Source organism: Pelmatolapia mariae, linkage group LG4 (assembly GCF_036321145.2).
Source record: "Pelmatolapia mariae isolate MD_Pm_ZW linkage group LG4, Pm_UMD_F_2, whole genome shotgun sequence".
NCBI lineage: Eukaryota > Metazoa > Chordata > Actinopteri > Cichliformes > Cichlidae > Pelmatolapia > Pelmatolapia mariae.
In genome coordinates this window covers 21,301,060-21,325,507 of record NC_086230.1, presented here as the reverse complement: position 1 = coordinate 21,325,507, position 24,448 = coordinate 21,301,060, and the positions used below count along the sequence as shown (strand labels likewise).

At 40.0% G+C, this 24,448-nt stretch overlaps 1 protein-coding gene across 1 annotated transcript in view; it reads right to left on the bottom strand.

Annotated features, from left to right (window-relative positions):
• The window catches only part of abca3b (ATP-binding cassette, sub-family A (ABC1), member 3b), a 31,788-nt gene that overhangs the window by 5,502 nt on the left and 1,838 nt on the right, over positions 1-24,448 (bottom strand). Inside the window, exons 3-24 of the mRNA XM_063471870.1 lie at positions 22,349-22,592; positions 17,779-17,906; positions 15,627-15,792; positions 14,605-14,864; positions 14,403-14,519; positions 13,137-13,257; positions 11,286-11,459; positions 10,985-11,166; positions 9,625-9,771; positions 9,306-9,435; positions 9,015-9,169; positions 8,462-8,617; positions 8,114-8,324; positions 7,761-7,911; positions 7,059-7,157; positions 5,426-5,624; positions 5,033-5,339; positions 4,675-4,948; positions 2,649-2,853; positions 2,273-2,492; positions 686-844; positions 391-563 (exon numbers count right to left, since the gene is read on the bottom strand). Coding sequence (XP_063327940.1) covers positions 391-563; positions 686-844; positions 2,273-2,492; positions 2,649-2,853; positions 4,675-4,948; positions 5,033-5,339; positions 5,426-5,624; positions 7,059-7,157; positions 7,761-7,911; positions 8,114-8,324; positions 8,462-8,617; positions 9,015-9,169; positions 9,306-9,435; positions 9,625-9,771; positions 10,985-11,166; positions 11,286-11,459; positions 13,137-13,257; positions 14,403-14,519; positions 14,605-14,864; positions 15,627-15,792; positions 17,779-17,906; positions 22,349-22,592 — 3,978 coding nt within the window. The remainder of the gene's footprint in view (positions 1-390; positions 564-685; positions 845-2,272; positions 2,493-2,648; positions 2,854-4,674; positions 4,949-5,032; positions 5,340-5,425; positions 5,625-7,058; positions 7,158-7,760; positions 7,912-8,113; positions 8,325-8,461; positions 8,618-9,014; positions 9,170-9,305; positions 9,436-9,624; positions 9,772-10,984; positions 11,167-11,285; positions 11,460-13,136; positions 13,258-14,402; positions 14,520-14,604; positions 14,865-15,626; positions 15,793-17,778; positions 17,907-22,348; positions 22,593-24,448) is intronic.

Here is a 24,448-nt window from a genome sequence, read left to right as displayed (position 1 = left end):
GGTGTTTTCTTAAATTAGCAGCACAAATGATAATTTCATATGCAATTTTTCAATTTCAATTAATCCCTAAAGTCCAACTGTTCAGCTTTGCATGGGTTTTACAGCTCCAAATATTATGTCCTTGTGAGGATGAATGCAGAGGTGGTAATCCATTTTAGAACTACCAAGCGCCTCAAGGGTATCTATTCTGGTGAAGCAGATTAATATACTAATCAATATTTAATTCCTCCAAGACTCAAAACTGTTCCCTTGGAAAAAATAAAAATCACAATTCAAACTGACTGCATTTCAAATGCAACATAATATAGACCACACTAGTAGCAGAAATGTTTCCAAATGTTTGCAATTTAACCATGAAGAAATATTTTAATATCCTCTCAATTCATCTACCTTTTTGCTCCTCCTGAACAGTGAGGTGAAAAGTCTCCAGAGAGTGTGGATGCACTGCAGCTCGATGACAAACAGCAGAATGATGAAGACCACACCCTGCACGGAGAAGGCCACGAGAAATCGTCCCACCCCGGGCTCTGACATCGAGAAGTAGTTTCGCTGGTATGTGATGTCTACAAACAGAGAATCACCAGGTTACCTCTGCACTTCACAGGTAAACTTCTGTACTTGCGGCACAAATAAATTAACTTTTAAGAATATAAATCAAGCTATTAATCTTTTAGGCAGTACTTACTATATTGCTTGCAGATTAATTCAGTCATTAAACTGGAGGTGCAAAACGAGATATATTCATAGTTCTGGTAGAACTGGCTGAAGGACATTCCCAGGCAGTAGTTTGGGAAGATCAGGAACACCTTATCCAGCAAGTGTGACATGTGCTGCAACTCCAACTCTAGACAGGAAATATTATAATAAAAATATATTTAACAGGATGGATTTATTTTTTAAGCATTCTTCATCTTTTTTCCCCACGAGGACCTAAACGAGTGTGTAGAGATCCAGGGTTCTCATCACAAGTACATTTCACAAACCCACTCCTTTTCACAAAGTTAATCCAGTAGGAGGTAATAAAACATGATTCTTCACTGACTTCCCACACATACGTATACTGTCTATTGTATTCAGTGAAGGACAGAGCCAAGCCAGAAGCACTGCTGCTGGGAGATGAGCCCTAATGCCAAAAAGAAGGACTAAGTGATTTTTTAAAATACATGAAGTTGGCACATTACATACTGTTGGTCTGAGTTTATTAAAAATATTGAGTTTGTTAATGGAAAAAAAATTGAGCCGTAAAAGCTCTGGTCACTTTAATAGGTACACCTTGCTAGCAGCCAACAGTGTGGTCATAAATTGATGGACATGGTCAGCAACAATCCTCGGGCAGGCTGTGGTGTTTAAATGATGCTCAGTTGATGCTAAGTGGAGCAATAAAATATCCTTCACTTCATTACATCACCAGCAGCCTGAACCATTCATACAAGGCTGGGGGGATCCGTCCTTTCATGTTTGCTTTGAATTTTAAACCCAACAAACTGAAGGTTACAGCAGAAAATGGGACTCATCAGGCCAGGCAATGTTTTTCTAATTTGCTATTGTCTAATTCTGGTGAGCCCGTGTGAACTATACCCTGACTTTCCTCTTCATAACTGTGGAAACAAGATGTGGTCTTCTGCTGACGTAGCAGTCTGTCTGTCACCAACATCAATGCCACATTCAGTCACTTAAATCACCTTTCGTCCCTGTTCTGATGCTTGGTTTTAACTTCAGCGGGTCGTCTTGAATATGTGTCTAAATGTCTAAATGAACTGAGTTGCTGCCATGTGATTGGCTAATTTAAAATTTGCTCATTTGTAAACAAGTGTACCTAATCAAGTGAGCAGTGAGTGTAATATGCAGTGATTAAAGCTGTTCACGTTCACAGTGTCAGAGCCCCAGCACCTACAGAGCACTGCAGTATGGATCGTCTGCTGATATTACGTTACTAGGCTACTGTCTTGTAGTGTATGTTGATTTAAAAGTGCTTACTTAGCATAATTAAACCCCACATGAGTTTGTGATCACTCAGTATCTCTTCCTGATAAGTATTTCCCATCATCATCAGTGAAGAAGAGGATGAGACACTAAACAACCCAATAAGTAGCAAAATGTCATGCTAATGTTAAAAAAATAAAACTTTTACAACAGTTAAACCTTCAAACATGAAAAAATACTCTGAAAATGCAGTATTCTTTAAAGAAACAAGAAAACAAAAAAACAACAAGCTGTATGAAAAAGAGGGGTTGTCGTATTTTGACTGGGGACCATCTATAACCGCTCTCACCTGGGATCGTCAAGATGGTGACAGCCAGAAAGGTAGCAGTGCCTGAGATCATGTTGAAGATGGTGAGGCGTGTGTATGCAGTAGCAGCAGTGGAGAAGAGGAAGCTGAGCAGGTACATAAGAGGCACCACAGCCCAGCCGTACAGCAGAAGTAACAACAACACATCTATAAGGTGGTTGTCCTCTAGAAAAGCACTGATTCCAAAAGCCTGGAACACCACCTGAAAGAAATATATATATATATATATATATATATATATATATATATATATACATATATACACACACAACAGATTCACAAAACCCTATATTGAAACCAATCAATCTGCCTTATTATCCTGTCTGAGTATCGCAGTAGTAACAGATGTCATACTGACCAGCATGAGGAGACAAGGCAGCAGGAAGTTGACCAGGTCCCAAAGCAGGGCTGAAAACCAGAAGTTTGCCAGGTAGACGCCGCTGACCTGCTGCACATGCTTGGACTTGATGGAGGACTCTGTTACAAGCAGCAGGGCAAAAGTGCTGGACAGGGAGGCCATCCCATACATCAGGTTGATAGCAATGGCAAACCCTGTCTTACTCCTACATAAAATGGAATGAAAGAGTGCGACAATTACACCACAAGATGGAAAAGAGGTGGGAAAAGGTTTCAGACAGGGCGTCTTTCTATGTCCCAAGTCTTACTGCTGTAACATAACTTGAATACAATTTAAATGCCTGATTTATATTTCAGAAACCAGAAATCTTAACCCTGTTAAGACTGGTGTGGTGGTGCATTGGTCTCTACTAACACTTTAGGGATGATACCCAGCAGCAAAATGTTCCACTGTCTGTGTCTGCCTCATTTGCTGTAGGTGGACAAGCAGTGCAGAGATCATTCTTTCTGTGTCCACAGTGAAAGAAACACCCAAGGTTTTCAGCTATACATGGGTTTAGTCACCCTAAAAGAAAGGAAGCAAATGTCTGCTTCATGTAACAATGATGTGTCACTCTGCCTCACCCTCATCACTGCAGGGTTATTTTCAAAACAGTAAAGGGTATTAATGAGCTCGACTAGAGAAAAAACACAGCAACACTTTGAATGTTTGAGCCTCGTGATAGTGAAATTAAAACTCGGCAAGAAATATTGTAGGGCAACCATCCTGCAACATCAAACACGAGAAAACTGTTTGAAGCTGGAGAGGAGATATGTTAGTTACTTCATACTGGGAAGTGCTGTGAATTGGTTTCAGCGGTATATTCACTCACACCTTCTTTGGGTGAAAGGAAAGAGCTTCATTTGAACAGAAGTACACATGTGCTGATTGTTTTTTTGGTTTTTTTAGAAAAATCTAAAATTCTGATTCGAGGAAAGCCCTAAGTGTATGCCTCACATACAAAAATGACTAAATTGAGAAAATCTAACTTCTATTGTCTAATTTCTGTGATTTTTAAGTTGCTTGGAACTGTGCTCTTAAACTAACTTCTATTAATTAGTCTGAACGTTTGAAGTTTTTGAGACTGAGCAAATACTAGGGCTGGAGGGGGGAACTGATCCAACATAGAACTGAAAAATTTTAATTAAAAAAATCAAATTAAAATACTATGAACAACAAGGTTCATCTCATGCACCAACATCCAGTGCAGAGGAAACATTAAATTGGCTCAACTGAAAAACCAGCCAACACCACGTCCTAATTCAGTCCCACAAGTTAAAATAGGAAAGCAACCTCCTTGCATCTCCAAAAAAAGAAGAAAACGGTGGCTGCCTGGTGATTATATAGAGGGGTTTTTTTTTTTTTCACATTTTGTGATCGATTGCAAATTGTGGCGACTAAATGGTTGCCTTTAGCTGTTCACTCATGATTGTACAGGTCGCCTGTGGCAGGAGGCAAAATTACTGCAGTCTGACTTGGACTGACTGCGTTCACTCTCAGGGAGATTGTCGAAGTGTTGCAAATAATTGCTATAAATTTGTAAATGCAAACAGATTGCCAGCATGTTGCCATCTTTGTCAATGAGCACAACTCGAGGGGACTCGACTCATTAGGCTTGCTGAAGCATGACTGTAATAGTTAAATGGGAATTCCTGTCAATGTATACAGCAGCAGATATGTGATTTTCAACAATTTATGACAGTTAATTGCTGTATTAATAGAAACAGAGTGCATGTAATGACCAAATCACACACTGATGGAAGACTGACTTCAGATATCGTCAAAAGTTGAACTTTTTCATCTTAATCTGCAGTTGAAAAAAATGTGAAAAATCGCAATATGTGTTATTGTGATACTTCGGATTAACAAAATATTAGAAATCACAATAATATTGAATCCTAAATGAAGTATTGTGATAATATCACGTTATGGGATGTCTGCTGATTCCCACTGCTAGCAAATACTACCCCATCCTTTCTCTACTCACTCTGAGAGCTGGTTCTGAGCACTCTCAGACAGGTTGCGTGGCATGGGATAATTGCCTGCCTGGATGGAAGCATTCGGCCCTGCTATGAGTTTGAACAGGGCATTGTCCACCATCATGAGTGCTGTGGCAGGTGTGTGGAAGCCCTCGTTGTTAAAGTAGGCTGTAGCTTCTGCGAAGTGGTTGCTGCTACCTCGAAAAACAGCGCCCACCACGCAGTGCTCGTTAAAACTGCCTCCTTCTTCGTCTGCCTGAGTTAGGATGTAATCGTTGAAGTCTACAGGGAGAACGAAGGCTTACGATCAGTAAATACCAAAAGTGAGCAGCAACACCAAGCATTTGTCCTACTCGTTACGCTTACCAGTAGCATTGGTAAGTTCGCCAAGCTGGGCAGAGAGCTGGGAACCGTATGTGCTTGCCCAGGCAGAAGCCAGGGGTCCTGCCCCAGACTGCAGAGAAACGGGAACCCTGGTGGGACCATAGCGACTGAGTCCCAGACTCAGTTTCGGAGCGTCATTATGACTGGGAAGGGTGCGTGCCACAAATAAAGCCACAACAGTGAAGACGAGAGGGACCAAGAACTGAGCCACCATCACCTTCCAGTTTCTCCAGCTGTACAGCGCCCTCTTTAGGAACATGGCATAAAACTGCTGCAGGTGTAGTCTTACCTGTTACAGGAGAAAATGGGAGCTTCAATCAACAGAGCAAATTCGCTAAAAAGACGATGAGCATCGCTTTTATTCCTCCGTCTTACCCCGGTGTTCAGCTTAATGTTGGAGCAGTCTTCTGAGATGAGTGTGCCGCTGTCTGTGAAGTCAGTGACATCAGTCAAGCCGCTGATGCTGCTGGCATCATCCATGGTCCAGTCATGAGAGCGTCTCTCATGTTGGTACTGCAGGGCTGGCAGCTGGATCGCCTGGATATCCAAACTAGAGTCCACCAGCTTTCCAACTCTGGAAACACAAATAAATGTCATTTTATCTACTGAAAAAAAAAAAAACACTGGTTTTATAGCTGACACAAAAAATAAAAGTAAAATTTAGATAGTTTAGATAGTTTAACATTAAATAGTCAACTGTTTATGATAGAAACATGTGTGAGGAGAGAAGAATTTATTCAATCTGTAACATTTTAATTCATTTCAGCAGCTCAGTATGGTGAAGACAGCAGGGCTGCTTGCAAAGGGGAAAAAAATAACTATTTCTGGGTCTATTTATAATTCAATTATCAATGAGAGGCTCACAGAGTGCCTTTGTGAGCGTACAGTCTAGTTTTATATTCTTAATATGCCACTTATCTGTGAAATGTACTTTCATAAGTAAGAAGAAAAAAATAAAAAAAAACACCTCCTAAACAACCAGCACAACAAATTAGCAACAAAATGTCATATTTAGATCTCAGGAAAACACTATTAAAAGGTGATTTATTTGTTGTGAATAATTATAGTTTGATAAAAATTAATTGGCAGCATTGTGTAATGGAGTTATTACACTTGGCTGTAAAATATGAATGAAAGAAAGAAGCTAAACGACCAAACGTTCCAACAGCAGCTTTTCTTCGGTGCAACGTGTCAATGGCCAGAACACGCTGCTGGATTCTCAGTACGAATCATAAATAATGAGGCCTGAACAGCAGCAAATACAAATGTTAAACTCGTGCCAGCTGAAGTAGCACAGCGTAAGCCTTCCGCAGTGGACGCGGGCTTGTGATCGTTGCCACAGATACGCATATTAAATCCAAGGGGAAGAAAAAATAACTGAATAAGGCAACTGGGACTGCAGTGTATCAGGAAAAGAGTTGGGTTTGCAAGCAAATTTTTTAATATTTTATTTATATCAAAGGTGGCGTCTAAAGTTCCACAAATTCCAAAAACGATTTTCAGTAGAGCGCAAAAGATTCAGGCACTGAACACCCTATACCTACAACTAGAAGCAACTATAACCTTTTGTATCACGTCCATACTGTTTTATAGCCGTGTGTTATGGAAGGAGGTTCTGATAGCATTCATTTTTTCTGTGTAGGCTCAACTCCTACTGTTGAAAACGTCCGGAAAAAAAACCACTTCCTTCTCCAAAATTTACTGAATCTTCACAGACTTTAGAGCAAACATTTGATAACAAACATAATGTCCCCCATGTGATCCGAGTCAGTTAAACTTAATTAGACTTACTACTTAAGTACGCTTTGAACCAGATTTATCCCCATCTTCACTAAAATTCTCCCCAGAAAATATTTTATTGCCTTTGTGGTCCTTCATTAAAGTCATTTTAAAGCTTTTAATTTTGCAAAAATGTATTTTTACAGAACAGAGACTAATTTTCTGTGATACCCGAGAGAAAAATGACTTTAAGGGAGAGAAAAACTGTCACTTGTCCTATATTTCCTACCTGAGGAAAACCTCTTCCATAGTAGTTACTGAAGCGCCATAGCTGGCAATGCCCAGCTCCTCTCTGTTCATCTCCAGCTCAGCAAACAGCAATTCAAACCTGATAGAAAGTAACAAAGAGTTTGATTAAAAAAATTAAAAAAACAAAACAAAACACAGAGCCATATTGCTGCTACCTTTATTTAATATAATCATGTCACCAGTGGTCAAGTGAAAATGAGTTACATTTTTAATGAAAAGCTGGCGTGAGTTATTAAATACATTCACTGATTCAATTTGTGGTATTGTATAATCTGTTGACCCATTTCTAACAGTTCAAAGTAATATTTTTTTGCTTTTCCCTCACTCCATTTTTTTCTTTGTTCTTTTCCTTCCCCATACATACATAATCGTCTGCAATAAAAAGACACGTGAGAGCAGAACAATTTCCTAAATAACTACATTTTATTGCGCACAATGTGTTAAAATAGTACAGTTTATTACATCTTTTATTATATGACTATTTTATTATTCAGTTGCTGTTTTTCTTTATATACTTGAATGAAATAACTCCAATGTCCCTGTATGTCTAACCCCGAGTCTTTCAGTTTTTTCAGTCTAATACTAGTTGTTCATTTCACCTGGTGTGACTTCTAGCCTGTTGTCGTTCTTACAAAGAGGTCACACCACACGCTGTGTTTTTGTGCGTATGATCAATGCTCACCTGCTGGTGCTTTCTTTGGGAAGAATATAAGAGAGCTCAGCTCCAGCGCTGCTCTCCAGAGTGGCATTGGGAACATACATGTGAACAAGGCGGGTGATCTCAGACACGTTACAAAGAGCATCCTTGACGATCACCATGTGGTATCCGGCACCTGGTTAAAAATATTACATAAGACAATTACAGAATCAGTCCCAAGAATAGTTAAACTGCATGTGAGCTGGTCCACGTGCAGTATTTCTGTTGAAACAAAAGAGCAAAATTTCAATGCATGCTTTTGTATGACCACCGCTAGTCTAGGAAAGAAAAACTCCCTTTCAAGAATCCATCTGAGAGTACAGTACGCTTTCACTAACCATATTTATTCTTGAGAAAGAGTGGTGAGCCGCAGCACTGCAGCTCTCCTCCTGCCATGATGGCAATTCGATCACCGAGCAGGTCAGCCTCGTCCATAAAGTGTGTGGTGAGCAGGATGGTGCGGCCGCGTTTCTCCCCTTGCAGAAGGTCCCAGGTGGCACGTCGTGCTGATGGATCCATACCTGATGTGGGCTCATCTAACATGACAACCTGCAGATGGGCAGAAAGGAAAAGATGGGGAGAATAAACCAGAAGAAGGTTTGCAGTAGTCTGCCCATACTTACACATTTTACTCAAATGACTGTAAATAATGTTTTTTGGTTGTTGTTGTTTTTTTAATTCCAGACCTTGGAGTCTCCAATGAGAGCAATCCCAATAGAAAGTTTTCTCTTCATGCCACCAGAGAGAGTCTTGGAACGAGCATGTCGCTTATCCTCGAGGTTTAGGATACGGATTATCCGGTCCACCTCATCTGGAATCTTGTCTTTGGAGTAGCCTTTCAGCTGGATATAAAGTAGACAACACAAATAGATCAGATTGTCATCTGTTTTTTCAGCAGCTAATTTACATTAATACAAACTGAGAGGCTGGGAGACAGCAGGAAAGTGCAGAAAATGGAGAAGTTCACTTGCTACTCAACTCATACAAAGTTTTTGTGTGAGGAAAAAGATAAAAACATGGTTAAAAAATCTGCTAAGGTAATAAAAGTACAATAAAAACATGCTTTGTGCTGCTTTTAATGTTTTTAATAATCAAAACCAATTAAACTCACTTTAATGGAATCAGTGTGAACACCTCGTACTATAATGTGTATAACAGCAAGTGGAAACATTAAGCTATAGTGGATGTGTAGCACATAGAGATGTATTTTTACATAAAAGTGCATAAGTGTGTAAATACCTGTGCATAGAACAGCAGGTGCTCTCGTACTGTAAGGTTATCAAACAATACATCGTGCTGGGGACAAAGTCCCAGGCTGCGTCGGATCAGAGCCATGTCCTGACAGATGTCGTAACCACTGATATAAGCCCTACCGCTGGTGGGAGGAAACAGGCCTGAAACATGAAGGAAGGTAGTTAAATTTTTTATTTAGGGGGCATGTTTAATGTGTGTGTGTGTGTGTGTGTGTGTGTGTGTGTGTGTGTGTGTATGTATTTATTGCTTGTTTACATGTGCATTTAGGCGTCTAACCTGTTAGCATAGACAATGTTGTGGTTTTCCCAGCACCATTGTGTCCTAGCAGGACTGTGATCTGTCCTTCGAACATGTTCACTGTAAGGTCTCGTACGGCCTGACGTGTCTTGTTGCCCACTTTGAATTCCTGTCAAAACGCGTGACATGAGCAGAAATGGAATGCATGAAGCGTAACCTTTTTGTCCATTTACCTTTTAGTAGTAACACCGAGTACTACGGTGGAGTTATTAGTGGCCTTTCTTTTCCACTGGGGCATCTGCAGCGTACGCTAAAGTGGTCATGATTACTCTCTGGATCATAGTGTTTTGCTGCTCACCTTAGCGAGGTGTTTAATCTTTATCCCAGACACGAGTCCAGCAGGTTCTTCTTCTATAAACTCTCCTTTCATGGCCTTTTCAGCATCCTCTTCTTCCTCCTTCTCATTTACCAAAGCCATGCGAGGGGTGCTGCACCAGTATGAAGGCTGCAGAGGAAGACAGTCAGGGAAGACAAGGGGAGTGAACCAACATTTCTTTTGCCCCAGAGTTTAAGAAGCTGTCGAAACTTTTACCCCAAATTTTCACTATTCATTTCCTGTATATCTAACTGTATCATTTTACTAGGGGAACATCAAATATAGCATCCTATATTAACCACACGGTGTGTGTGTGTGTGTAATATAGCACCGTATATTACACACAGTGTGTTCTGACTTATCACTGAATCAGGTAATCATCCACTGACATAAGGAAGGAAGAGGAACACAATCATTCATTTAATCACAAGAAAGAGAGATCGAGCCAACATTATTATTGTTCATGTACACTCTGCATGAAGAGATTGTTTCCCAGCCAAACCACCTCCTGATTCACTTCCTAAAGACCGGAGTCAAACCTCCCCTTTCTACGGAGCAGAAACACCATCTGACACCCACCCACACAATGGACATGGAGGAAAGTGCGTCAACATCTAATCCACACCCTTCTGGCAGTCCCTTAAATTCCTGACAACTGGGAAAAAGGTTAGCAGGAGTTTATTTTTGTGTAGGCGCGCATGTCTGTAAAGGCACGCCATTTCGTGATCGCTCATAGTTGTTATATAGATAAACCTTATTTGTTTTGGCTCTAGATACTCAGACATTTCCTGTTATTCTAACTAGCTGAACCCCAAGGCTTCCTCTGGTTGATATGTTGAGACCTCTAGTTTGGAAACTCTTCTGCCCTTGTATGTGACAACCACTTTCACTGAGAGCAGCTTCATTTTATCAGAGAAAAGTCTCTTGGATATAACAGATCTCAACAATGGCCACTGACACTCCCTAGTGCTGCCTAACGCCACCCACCTGCAGACTTTGGTAGCATGAAAATACCTGTTTAACTTGGCAGAGCTCACAGGAAGGAAAGTACTAAGGTGAATGTGTTAATGAGCACAGGGTGAAATGTAATAAATGAGACAAATTACACTGAACTTGCAAAAACAAAAAGCTCGGCATCGTGTTTGCATTGGACTACATTTGTTGCAGTGTTTCTTTCAAGTTTGAAATGCTACTTGGTATTAATGCTGCCAATAAAGGCATAGGAGGGACAGAAAAGTTTCATAATTTTGGCTTGCAAATAGCCATTCATACTTTCATACATATCCCCTCATCTATCCATCGTTTACTGTCACATCATCAGTAACGCCTTTTTAAAACATACCAGTAAAAAGAAGTACGATGGTAAAGGCACGCCATACTCTCCAGGAAACACCGCCTCCATGTACCAGGCTACCATCCCGTACAGCACAGCATCGAAAAGCAGCAAGCACAGAACCTGGGCCATGGAGAAATCATCATCCACCGTAACAGCATCAAACAGGTTTGACCACTGGATTCCTGTACCTGAGGAGCAAGGCACGGACAAAATTAACCTATATTAATATTAAAATTCCATGTTTTCAAAGCTGTGCACAAATAATCGCAAACTTTGGGAATGTCACATTGCCGCATCAAAGTCTCACCTTTGCCTTCAAACATTCCTATAAGCTGTGCGCCCATGGCCATGGCCACATTGGAGATAAGGCAAGCTGACACTTTCTGGGAATGGCTCAGTAAGTCGTAGCGCGGCCACAGGAACAAATAAGGCAGATAGCTGAGAAAATAGATGAAGCCCCCCGCTGCTGCCGCCACATTGGCTAAAAACACACAGAAGAGAAAGAAACAGACTCAACAGTCATCTTAAAAAATATATATATATAAGGCTTTGACAACTAAAAAACAGTCAACTATACAGTCCACTCATGAGTTACCCAAGAGGTACACTGCAAAATGCTACCTAATGAACTCAAACAGACACACGTAGACAAGAGCTGACGGACAAAATAACTGAGAGAAGAACTACGTTTGCTGAGAAACCCATTTCTCTGATAGGCAGAACGAGCCTGAGTGCAGCTACAAGAAAGCATTAAGGAGGACAAAAGAGAGATGAGCAAAATGGGGAAGAAAGCAGAATAATGTGCTTCCATTTGTAGGCAGCCTGACAGACCTCTTCAAAAACCACTTGTTACAGACAATGTGACATTTTGAACCTGCTTGGAACATGCATTTACAAAAGTACCATCATCTATTCTTAAAAACCACATCTCTGGGTATGTGCACACGGCTGCACGTACAAAGACAGCGAGGGGAGAAAAACAGCCCATCTTTGTTTGTTTTTTTAAAAATGGCCGTGTAGGTCACTCAAGGATCCTTTTTTTTCTTGCCAATTTTCTGCAAAAGCCTCGTCTCCCCCTTCTTCCTCTACAGCCTCCAAGTCAACACTTAGAACCAAAACCCTTGAACCCAGCTGGGGTTCAATATATAATGATTTCATTGTCCAGGGTCAGAAGGAAAACAACATGACAGAGTTATTTTTATTTTGGGTTGGGTTTTTTTTAGTTCAATGAGATTAGTTTTAATGATTTTAATAAGGTTGTCAAATGTTACAATTAGAGCATTGTTCAGAGAGAAAAGGCAGGACACCTTTTCATGTTCAAGCACCAAATGAAAACTGTCAGGGCAGGTGACTAAGCACATCATATTCATTACTCAGAGCAGAAATGCAGTACATCTGAATGTGAGAGAAAGTCAAAACATCAGTGTAAACAACTAAATGGAGGTTTTTAAGGTGTTTCCTTCAATTAAAAGCTTAGGCATTACCGTCATAGAGTTCATGTTTCTTATGAGAGCAAGTGGAAATTTTTAAAAAATCAAAGTAAAAACAAGCAAATAAGTGCTCTTTGAAAATACTGCAAGACACTGAAGCAGAGAAGCATTTGGAGCTCAAGCTACTTTACTGTAGAAAGCTGAAAGAGGAGGCTGCTAGTCTGAATGAGGAGCTTTGAATGAGGAAGAGAGCAAAGGAAAGGGATCATGGGAAAGGAGAGATTTAAATAGTTTCCTTTATTGGGGAGGTTGTCCAGGCCAAGCAGGCGAGCTTGAATTTCACTCGACTGAAGATGGAAAGAACTGAAAGTGACTTGCTCTTTTTTAAAAGGGAACACAACACTTCTGATCACCAAGAAACGGCAAAAACAAACTAAAAATCATTAAATATTAAGTGCTATACTCAACCGCTAAAGAAATCCAATTATTCTGTGCAAATCAACAAACAAAACATAGCTTTCTTTTTTACTGCTGTCTGCATTCTGCAGACAAAGTTAAAGGAACAAAGCAGAAACTTTGGTCGCAGAGACACGCCGTGCACTTCAGGAAATTAAGTGAAAAGTATTTTCTCGCACATACATTACAAAGCAAGACAGCAGCAGTCAAAAAGAGACATTATTATTATTATCTTATCATTTAGAAATGAGTGGAGTGACAGAAACACACACCTCGTGAGAAGAAGGCACTGATCATGAAGCTGAAATTGATAGTGGCCACGGTGAAGACGAGCAGGAAGACAAAGACCAGCGTGGGGTCACTGCTGGTCAGCACCGCTCCGTTGGGGCTCACCTAAAATACGAGATTGGGTCTGAGTAATCACAACATTTATAATCTTTAAACCGAGGGTGTCAAACATAGGCCAGCCAAAGGGTCCCATCCAGCCTAATAGCTGCTTCATAGCTTTTTGGGCTAGAGGGCATCATTTATGGGCTTTTTACGGTATTTTCTACCAGGAAGCAATGTGTTCTGTGTAAGCATAGATCAGCGGTGTCACTTTTACAGCCTTTTGCAGCCTTTCAACTTATAAATGTTTTTATAGGTTATTCTGTATTGGCTTTAGTGGAAAAGCCCACTTGAGATTTAATTGGGATGTATGAGCCTGTTAACTAAAATGAGTTTGATCCCCTTTAAAGAATCAGCTCAGTGCGTGAAAATGTGGGCTGTCTTTTCATTTTTGTGAATTGTTTGTCATTTCTCTTTACATTAGACACCAATTGTTTTTTTTACCCTCCTTTTATGACCTGTCATTGCTTATGATGGGGCACTTACTGCCATGACATCACAGCATATTGCTTGAGCTTCAGCTAAAGGCCTTTACATAAGCGTACTTTCACGGGCAAATTTGCAGCATTTTTTTTTCTGATCAAGTTCGGTTTTTACGCTTTTTTTCCATGAAAATAAAGAGATCTGACCAATCAGACCACTGTATATGGGAACAAGTGTGCTCATAGCTCAAAATGCACAGCAGTACTGAATATACAAATAGTAAAATAATACTATTTTACCTCAGACACCCAGATGCTCCTCCAGGTCAGACATTATTTTTCAAATTTCTCAGATGTGGTTACAACAAGACCTCAAACTGCCCCACTGACATGCTGAAATATGCATGAAAGTGGCTGTGATACAACTCCTGGATCAAACCATGAAATTCTCCCTGCTCTTGGCATCTCTTGAGAACTGGATGAACTCAGAATCTCCATTTCATCCTTTTTTTTTTTGTTTAGAAACATCAGGACAAACTCATCGTCGCCTGAAGCTGACACTTTCTGCGTTTATATACGTTACACTGAAAAATTCTGAATTTCATGTCATTTTTTGACAACCTTCTTACCTTTAGTCTGGTATGTGTACCATGGTTTCTTTTGCTATGCTAAAGGCATCACAGGTGGGAATGTGCAGTAAGCAAATTCAGTTTTTTAACACTGGCTCACCTGGATACAGAGGAGCAGAGTAACAAAAAACACTGAAATGGAGAGGAAGAGTAAAAACATGAGGAACCAAGCGCTCCAATGGAGCCAGTTGCTGAGACCCATCATCCTCATGTACTCCTAGAATGCACAAGAAAAAAAAACCACAGGTTAAAAGAGCAATTTTATTACTCCTCCAGCTCATACAGAGGCTCGCAAAACATACCTTGAGCTTCCTTTCTTTTTCCTGCACCACAGCACGTACTATGTTGAGGGAGGTGTAGGTGAAGCTTAGCACCAGTAGTAAGGGCAGCTGGTTCTGAATAGCCAGGATGAAGACGTCATATTTAAAAGCAGGGTAGGGGAACCGTGACATGACCACTCTGATAGGACGTAGCAGGTGCGAGGCAGCGGTTCTGTTGTAAGAGTGCATAATGGCTCGGTCCACTGCATGCTGCACTGCCAGAAAGCCTTCTCTGTAATAACCTTAAAATAAGAAAATAAACGGCAGCACTTAATAGAATATATTAACACCACCATTACACCATCAGTAATCAGCGTCTATGAAATGACTCATTTTAAGCCCACTTAAAATGTGACCTGCTCCACAAGGTCAAAGCTTTCCAACCTCCTTCTAGAAGCTGACATGGGAATTGACAAGCAGCCTTGAGTAACAAACTTGAAGCTGCAATCACAAGTTATTATGCACGTGGAGGCTGGAAATCCATATTCATGTGACTCTAAATTATAAAAGCATGTCACTTTTATTATGCTGTCAGAAGGACTTTGGAGTATACCTCCTCCTTCTATTTTAGCTGCAAACAATTTTTAAGGACAAAAACATTTTAAGGAGAAATAAAAGGCCCGGGGCTGCTGGGACACACTGGAAATGCATCCTCCATTGTTATTGTATCATTTAAACCAGGTGACGGGCAAATGTGAAAATGAGATTAACAGCATCTGATGCCTCCTGAAGGGTTCTTAACGCCTTGAAAATGCCCCATAAGTGATTGGTGGGCACACTGTACCCTGCCAAAAACTAGATAACGCCGATTATGCTGAGCATGTGCAGGGGTATGGTTGTCATGGAAATGTAGCCTGATCAGGCAGGGCTGTCTCTCCATTCAAAGTCGAAGAATTAAGAGCTTTTTATCAGGCGTAATCTCTAAGTAGAAAAATAAATACCTACTATTTTAGAAGGTGTCATTTAAAAATAACATTGCATTTTAAAACAATAGGAATTCTCACCAGGTGTTCCCCCTTCCTTGTAGTGCTTCTCTCTTGGTCCTGGCAGTTGAAAAAGGGGAAATAGACTGTGTGTGTGCCAGTCTAAGTCATTGTTGGGGTTCAGCTCAGACTTTTCCGAGATCGGGGCGTTGCGTGGCGAAAAAGTAAAGCGCAAGTGGTAGCTCACCTGCATGTCAGAGCGCAAAAAGAGAACAGACGTTAATGAAGAGTAGAGTGATACGCTAAGCAATACACTCAAGTCGTGCAGTGAATTTAACAACTGTAGCACCTCCAGTGGTTTTGTCCTTAACAATTTTTCCATTTTCAAGTAATATATAGACATTGAGAGGTTTCTGTCTGTACTGGTTATTTAATGTCCTTCTGGAAACGACTTGTAGTAGTTTAGCAAACGTCTGACCTTTCACATTCAAAATAATCCAAAGTCCACAGAGCAGCGTTGTTGCTAAGATAAAGCGCTATTAATTTGAAGTAATAAACACATACAGTATCCATGATTTCAAACTAAACTTGAACAGGGATTACAAAGATTAACTAAGGATTGTCTGAAATCAAAAGCAGCGTCAGTAGAGGCCTATATCTGAGGAGGAGATCTGTGAGGTTGAGGATTGTGTATTCCTGTTCCAGCCACCCCACTCCAGGTAGCATCACCTGCCTTTATGTCCTCTCGACACCAATTTCAACCACTAGATGGGGCAGACTCAAACTAAGTAATATTAAATACTGATCTATGTTAAACATAATCATCTTTGGCTCCAACACTGTCATATTTCAGGCATGCTTCCAAAATAAAATGACTGGGTGTGCATCTGCAGTCAGTGAGGATGATCTCTGCCTATACAGCTTACTGGGGCTAGCCTTGGAAAAACCCAGGCTTTCAAACCGTGTTTTTATTGATATACACTGAGGGGTCAAAACTATCCTAATTTAGGAGTGCTTTGTTTTCAAAATAAAGTGCATATAGAGCTTTTGTACATTAAAGAAAGATACAAACTAAGGCGAAGCTATGACAGATGTGTGTTTACAGTGCAGTGTGTCTGTTCGCCCAAGTTACCATCCACCCATCTGTCCACGTGTTAGGCTACATCACTATGATAAGGTATTTTTTGAAACAGAAATTTTTCTGAGTTCCTCCATCGACATGAAAACGCAAAAAAAAGAAAGAACTATCTCACGCGATTCTCAAAAGAGGCAATATAACCGTAACCATGAGGAAATGTTGGCCAATCAGAAGCACAGAAACAATGACATGGCACAGTCTGACATGAGAAAAAGACATAAAAACATACACTTTTAATGTTGCAAGTCAAAGTCTCAGTTTTTCTTCTCCGCATGTAAATACAGAAACACAGCTTTTGAAAATGTTTACCCTGGCTTAACTTTTTCAAAAGCTCCATTTTCAGAGATCTGAAACGTCGTTTATGTCGTTATTACTCACAGACGATGCTTACCAAAATACCTGTGAACATGTGGATGTAGCTGTAGTTTCTTGCAAAGAAATTAAAGAATAGGTGACATCTACGAGTCCCTTTCTTTAGCCTAACAGTTCACTGCTTTGATTGTGAATCCCATTATACAAAGAAAGAGAAAACCGCCAGTAAAAGGTGAGGATTAAAGAGATGTGCATGTCTCACGCTTCCTTTTGTCACCTGTATTTCTTTAAGGTTTAATCTGGCAAGCTGTGCTGAACTGATGTGACTGACACACAGGGAGACAGGCACAGAGGAAGCGTAATCCGGTACGACTGAAGAGACATTTTGTTCTCAAATGATTCACCCTAAAATGTAGGAGTACGTCTCTTGAAAGCTTTACAGTGAGCGATGTGAAGCTTTCAAGCCTTTTAAGCCTGTCAGGTTTTTCATCAGAGTCAGCTAAAGCTTTTCCTACAGTGCATCAGACTGCATGAACCTCTGAATGCATCTTTCCACCATCAGGTTTTTCCTGCTGCACAGGAGCATGAGTTTCATGTCAACCTTCACTATAAAAACTAAAGGTTGTTTGGTCAGACTTTTCAACTACCACCTCTCAACAGGTAAGGCAAATGAATGAATTTCAGGAAGAAGAGAAATGTGCCTTAACAGGTACTGCAGGTAAAACTCTGTAAAAACAAAGTAATCTTCTGGAATTGTCTGTCAGTGTGTACGCTGCATTTTACCTGTTGGGGCAGGGGCTCATCATCATGTGTGAAGTGATGCTCAAAAACTACAGCAGCCAGCACATTTCTTGATTGAGGGTCATTCCTCACAAAGTTCTCAAACTGCTCCTCTGTCTCAAAACCACGCACTGGAACAGGGACAAATACACACACACAGACGAAGAACATTAGATTAATTGTGTTTTGGTATTCACCTCATGCACACAGGTGTTTTCACGCCTGTCTCGCTCCTTGACCTTGCAGCTTGCCTTTCTCACCGACAGGCAGGAAATTGCTCATGATGCGGACAGCATACCAAATTCTGTCACAAAAATTATTAATAGAACCGATCAGTCCCCCAGAAAACAAGTGTGCACTGGAATATGCTTCTTTTTGGGGGGGGGGAGGGGGGGACACAGATGACAGATCACTTTAAAGAAATTGGAACAACATGTGGGGGTCAAAACACAAAAAAAGATGTTACAACACCATAAATAAGACTATACCACCTTTTCTTATGCAGTTTCACTTTTGATTAAATCTGCTGAACTCTTTATTGCACTTATCAAGCAAACATGAAGGTATTCTGCGCCTGGCAAAGAGCGTGAGGATTACACACAGATCTCAGGGTTAAATCTGGTTCATGATCATAAAATAAACACTTGCACAGAGATAAAGAGGAAGGGCAATCAGCCAAAAGACACAGTTCACATATTCACCTGCCATCCTTCACGCTCCTCAAATGGTTACCACTAGAATAACTCAGTAATTCCCATCTAGCAGCATTAGAAATAGATACATGGAAAGATTTTGGGTTAGCTCAGTTGTTATAGTGAAAAATCTGATTATTCAAAACAAGTAGAGACAGTTTAAAGAGAACGAGTTAGTTCAGGTTTAGATTTAGTACTTTTTAAAATGAATCAATAATTAGCCATGTAATAGGCATACTTGTTGGCTAACTTACACTAAACAGTAAAAACAAGTAGCTAAAGGTGATGATTAGAGTTTGGAACAGTTAGCTGGTTAGTGCAAAGTAAGAGATAACAGCTGCTAGCGGTTATCTCTTAGGACAGCAGGTTTGTCAATTACCACTTGAAGTGAGAGTGCGAGCCATGACAGTGCAGCTGTGCTGATAGTTTACCACTTAATGGTCTTTGACAAAATTGTAAGGTTTAGGAATTTGGGTTTACTAACCCTTCAAATCCTCAGGTTTATTCTGGAGTTCAAGTTGAACTTGTTTACATACTTTAATTTTTAAAAATATAAATTACATATATCAATGGATAAATTATATATATATATATATATATATATATATATATATATATATATAAAATTATCTCTTCTCTGCACCGCTTTTCACTCTCTGAACTGCTCCAGCTCAGCTACTATCTAGTCCCCAAAAAGCCCAAAAAGTCTTGCTGTGATTGGTCAGTTTGTACAATGAAAACCAGGAAATATAGTCAACAAATATCCAGCATAGGTCTTCTCTAAATTAGGACTGCACCATATTATGTGATCTGCAATAATACCAGCATTATTTTTTACGTGATTTAAATGTGTCATATTGAGATTGCAATAGCAATAGCTATGTTTATGTTCCCTAGTTCACAATAACAAGACAAGATAACAAGAGCCATGTGTCATCCTATGTTGAAGACTTAGTACCTAGCACTGTGCGATCCTGCAGTTTTTGGTATCAATTCAATAACAAGTAAATACAAGGCCAGTACTGCAAGTATTTGGATCGATCCATCCACCTCTTCCTAAAAAAGGAAGCTACTTCAACAACCTCCAACAGAAAACAGTATTTATCCAGCAAAATATGCAAGGAAACTGTTCCAGTTAAAGGTGGAAACAACAAATGTGTTTCACCACGTGTGGTAAAAAACACACCATCGAGTACAATGCTAGCACCTGGTGGTGTACAACCCAAAATTAACAAATGACTCAACCAACCATCACAAGTTTCAGTCCATATGTCCGGAAGAGCAAATGGTGGATTTAAATTAGTGATGCGGTTACATGGTTGAAAACCAGGGCTTTAAGCAGCTGTTTACAAAGATAAAACATCCCAGGAAGAGAATATTTTGCAGTTTTATTATGTGACAATATTGTGCATCTCCTCCAGAATTACAGGAGAACTCTTCCTAGGCTACTCTGTGCTTGCATTTGTCACTGGATATAATGCTGTGTGACTACTAATGCACTATAATCCTGTGGCTGCTGCTACTGGCACCTTGTTTCAATAGATTCACACTACAAATTTGGCAGTCTGTCATCAATGCTCACTGGAAAAGAAAAATGGAAAATTCCCGTTAACCTCCCAAGACCCAAACTCTTTCATGGCATGCTTTTTTAATTTCTCTTTGCTATTTGGGCTGATTGGGACCTGATGAATGTAAAAACAAAGAACTACGTGATTTTTTTTTTTTTTTTTAACCTGATTTTCGTTTCTGAGAAAAATGAGATCCACATATGAGGACATTCGCTTTAAATTTTGATAGAACAGTGGCAGTATAATGTCCTCGTAAGTGGATATCAGGCCATTTTAGAGAAAAATTTAGTATTTTGGTCTAGACAGCCCTAAAATGTGATGTCCACATATGTGGACGCCAGGTCCTAGGAGGTTAATTACTTACAAAAGCTGCTGCCTGCATCAATAAAATGTTCAGTATTTTTTGTCTAAATCATCGAATTTGCAATAATATTGCAAATTTTCTTGGAATATCCAGATATAATTTTGAGGCTATATCACCCACTGCTACTCCTAAGAGCAGTTCACTTTACCAGCATTAGAAAGACTTTCTGTAGCTTCTAGCAAACAGATTGTAACAATAGGATATTAACACGAAGGAACACAAGGGTATTTCCCTAATGACAGTAAGCCACCGCGTTTTCAGTTCCTCAGGTGCATAATATGATGTTTATGTGTCCGTGGTGATGCTGAAATGTGAAAAAGCCAGATGTTCAGACTGAACATGGCAGAAAGAACCATTTTCTTTCTTCTTTTTATAGGAGGGTCTGCTTGGAGCATGAGAACATGAGACTGAAGGTAAAAAAAAGTGTTTACGAGAGACAACCTCAATAACCCTGAAAACAGATCACTGAGGATATAAAGATGTTGGAGTTGCATATTTTCAAAAAACAGTGATTTAACTGATAAAGTAAGATTATGTTTTATTACTTGTTGTCTTGAGTAAAACTGTTACTTGTCTGTTTAAAGCTTTAAAAGAGGTAGATTATCTGCAAATTTTAAAAAGGGAAGCATTATTCTTAAATGATGACAGGAAGGAAAAATAGTTTTGTAACACACCATTTCACAATAGTTTGGAAGATAAACAATTTCATGACCAGAGTCACAAATAATTCCATTATTAATCTCTAATTATTAATTAATGTGTTATCTGTTTAAAAGAATCCCTCATTTTAGGCACAACATTGTAGAATTACAGCAGGAAAAACAAAACATCAGTGATTCAGCCTTGATCATCCCCTCTTCACCTTCCCCTCTGAGTGCTAAGACTAGTTAAATTATTTATTAACAGCTGAGCTTAGATCTCAGATAGCTGTGTTCAGGGAAACCTGCAGTTCCACAGATCTCTGGCTACCTGTGTATCTCTCCGCTCACCTCACACGGCAGCCATTTGCCCGTCGTGCCAATTGTCAGTCAAAATGAAAACAAATATGCAAAAAGCCTGTTTGTACACCTGTCTGTCAGGCTGTCTGCATGTTTATCTGAATAACTGGTCACGCAGGGCAGATGTGTGTTAGCGCCTGAGTTTTTAAAAAGACATGTGTCCCCGGGGGAGCAGCCATGTGAGCTACAGTGTGTGTGATTCCTTTTCATTTCCTTGTCTAAACTCTAAGCTGACACAGTTTGGTCGCGAGCAGGGTGTGGCCCTTCTGAGGATTGTTTCTGGAGGAACAAGTATTCCCAGGTTTCACCTGAACTACAAATGGTGTCAGGGCTAAAGGGTTTGTTTTACTGGCAATAAATGTTCCTGCAAACATTTGTTTTTTTACTTCATCTGAAAAATAAACTGTACTAAAATAAATACTAAAGGCAGAAACCTGTTAGTTCGGCTTACTATAAAGACTGGAATTATGGGAAAGACGCATTTTAATGTTTATAAGTCGGCTTTAGTTGTGAGGTGAGGGTGAAATTTGATGCTCTTTTCCTGTTTTTAGTTCTACGCAAAGCCAAACTAACATGCTGCATTCTGTAACCTTGTGTTTACCAGACAGACAGTGGAGTTGGTATTGATCTAATCTTCAGGAAGGGAGCAAGCACAAAAGCACGTTTCCCAAAATGTCAAACTATACCTTAATGAGACAAACAGGCTGATGGATGATCACATTCAGAAAGAGCTAAACGCAAAGACGGACACGTGAATACCTTCTGATTCAAATCTAGATGTATTTTTACAAAAAATGCCTTTGATAATCTTTGGTGCCAATCAAATCTTCGCTGTTGACTGATCAATGGCAGATGAAATGTATTTTCTGACCTACTTTTCACAGATCTGCATTTGGATTAAAATTCCTTCTTAAACAAATCTTTACATGCTGTACGACATTCGTTACCCACCTGAGGATAGGAACAGGCTTCTTTGCACATCCTCTGCCACCTGACGCACCACGCTGGAGTTGCCGGGCACATATGTCAGCTGTAAGTTTCTCCAATCTCTTGGTAGTGTTTCTACTGAGTAGCTCTCATAGATTGTAGCATTTGGGTAATCCTTGAAAGACACTTTCTGGCGCAATACAATGAGGATGCAGGAGAAGAGCAGTGGAAGAAGGATCTCCACCAGAGTTACAAGGATTTGTCGTTTCTGGGGAGCAGAGTGAGGGAGAGTATTAACACTGGTATCAAGTGCATACAGAAACACAAAGTATTGATCATTTTTAATAAAGGCAACACCTCTTGGGAAATAAATAAACTCTCCCTTAGGTCATCCAAAATGGAAAAATTCTGTGGCATTAAAATGTACAACCGCTTTTGCCTCTCTATGATAATGCAAGCTACTAATCATTTTAGTCAGGATGGGGTTTGGGGCATCAGTTTATTCCCATTACCCTGTTATGGAGTGAAATGAGACAATTTCACAGACACTTAAAATAAAGCGTAATTTACGTGATAGACTCCGCTTGCTGAGTGATTGAAGTACAAAGTGCCTTGGACAGTTTCAGGACATTAATCTCAATCTCAATATTACACCCTCCCCTTTCAGCAATAAATCTAAATTGCTACTTAGGAGAATGAATGCAAGCACAGAGTAAAATATAGTCATGCAAAAAAGGAAATGTGAACCGTAGTGTCCCCTTACTGCTCCCATGGGTAGGAAGCAGCCAGATGCTGCTAATAAAATGTACTGGATTAACTGATCATCAGCAAATGTGACCACCTTTGTAACAACAGCAGTGTTGGCAGGTTGCTGGTGTGGAGCATTCGGGTGCATGTTAACATAAAAATAATTCACCCCTAGCGCAAACTGTACAAAACCCCCAGGAGCTCTACAGTTAGCATGTTAAAACTGATGGCAGTACGATTAGAAGAAGACTAAACAAGCATGACTTGTTTGGAAGGGTTCAAGACTTCTGGAAACAATGACCTTTGGACAGGTGAGACTAAAGTGGAGATGTGTGGTCATAATAAATAAACGTCATATTTGGTGAAAACCAAACACATAGCAGGTGCTTATCAGCCCAAACACCTTATACCAACTGTCAAGCACGGTGGTGGAGGGGTTGATGATTTGGGCTTGTTTCGCAGCCACAGGATCTGTACACCCTGCAGTCAATGAACTCTTCTGTACAGTCAACCGTGAGACCGTCGGTCCGACAGTTAAAGCGTGGTTGAAGTTGAAATGGGCAATGATCTGGAGCACATCACTAAATTCACAAAAGAATGGCTGACAAAGAAAAAAGTAATATATTACAATGGCCCAGTCAAAGTCCAGACCTCAGCCTGACTGAAATGTTGTAGCAGGCTCTTTGAGAGAGCTGTGCATAAACAAGCACCCACAAACCTCAATGAACTGAAGCAACATTGTAATGAATAGGCCAGAATTTCTCCACAATGATGTAAGAGACTGATAAAGTCATACAGAAAATGATTACTTTGGGTTACTGCTAAAAGAGGTTCTAAAAACTACTGAATCATGGTGTGTACTTAGTTTCATGACTGCATATAGTCGTGTGAAATCTGTCTTGCTTACACAACTCGCTTGCTTACATGTTCTAAAAGACTTAACTAGAAAATAATGTCAAAATCGGCATGGGGATGATGACCACAAAATAAAAAACAGGATGAACCAGAAATGTATGGGCTTTCCTGTGGGCTTTAACAGGCCTAAGCTACTGTGTCTGTGAATTTCATTGTAAAATTAAAATATGATAATATATGACATTTTGTAAGACAGATTAAATTATATGGTGTGCCTGTGTTCTGCAGATGGAATCAAGGCAACAGCTGGAGCAGCAGGAGAAAGACAAATAGGTGATGGAGAAACAACCCTCACAGCACACAAGCTACGCAGCAGAGAGCAAATGCCATTTCTCAATATGTGCAGGATTGTGAAATCATCAACTGATATTAATGTTCAAAAGAGTGCAAGAGCTACAGAGCACAATGCACAAACAGAACTGTACCAATAGCCCGTGCCAGTATAAATCAAGCACTCTGTAT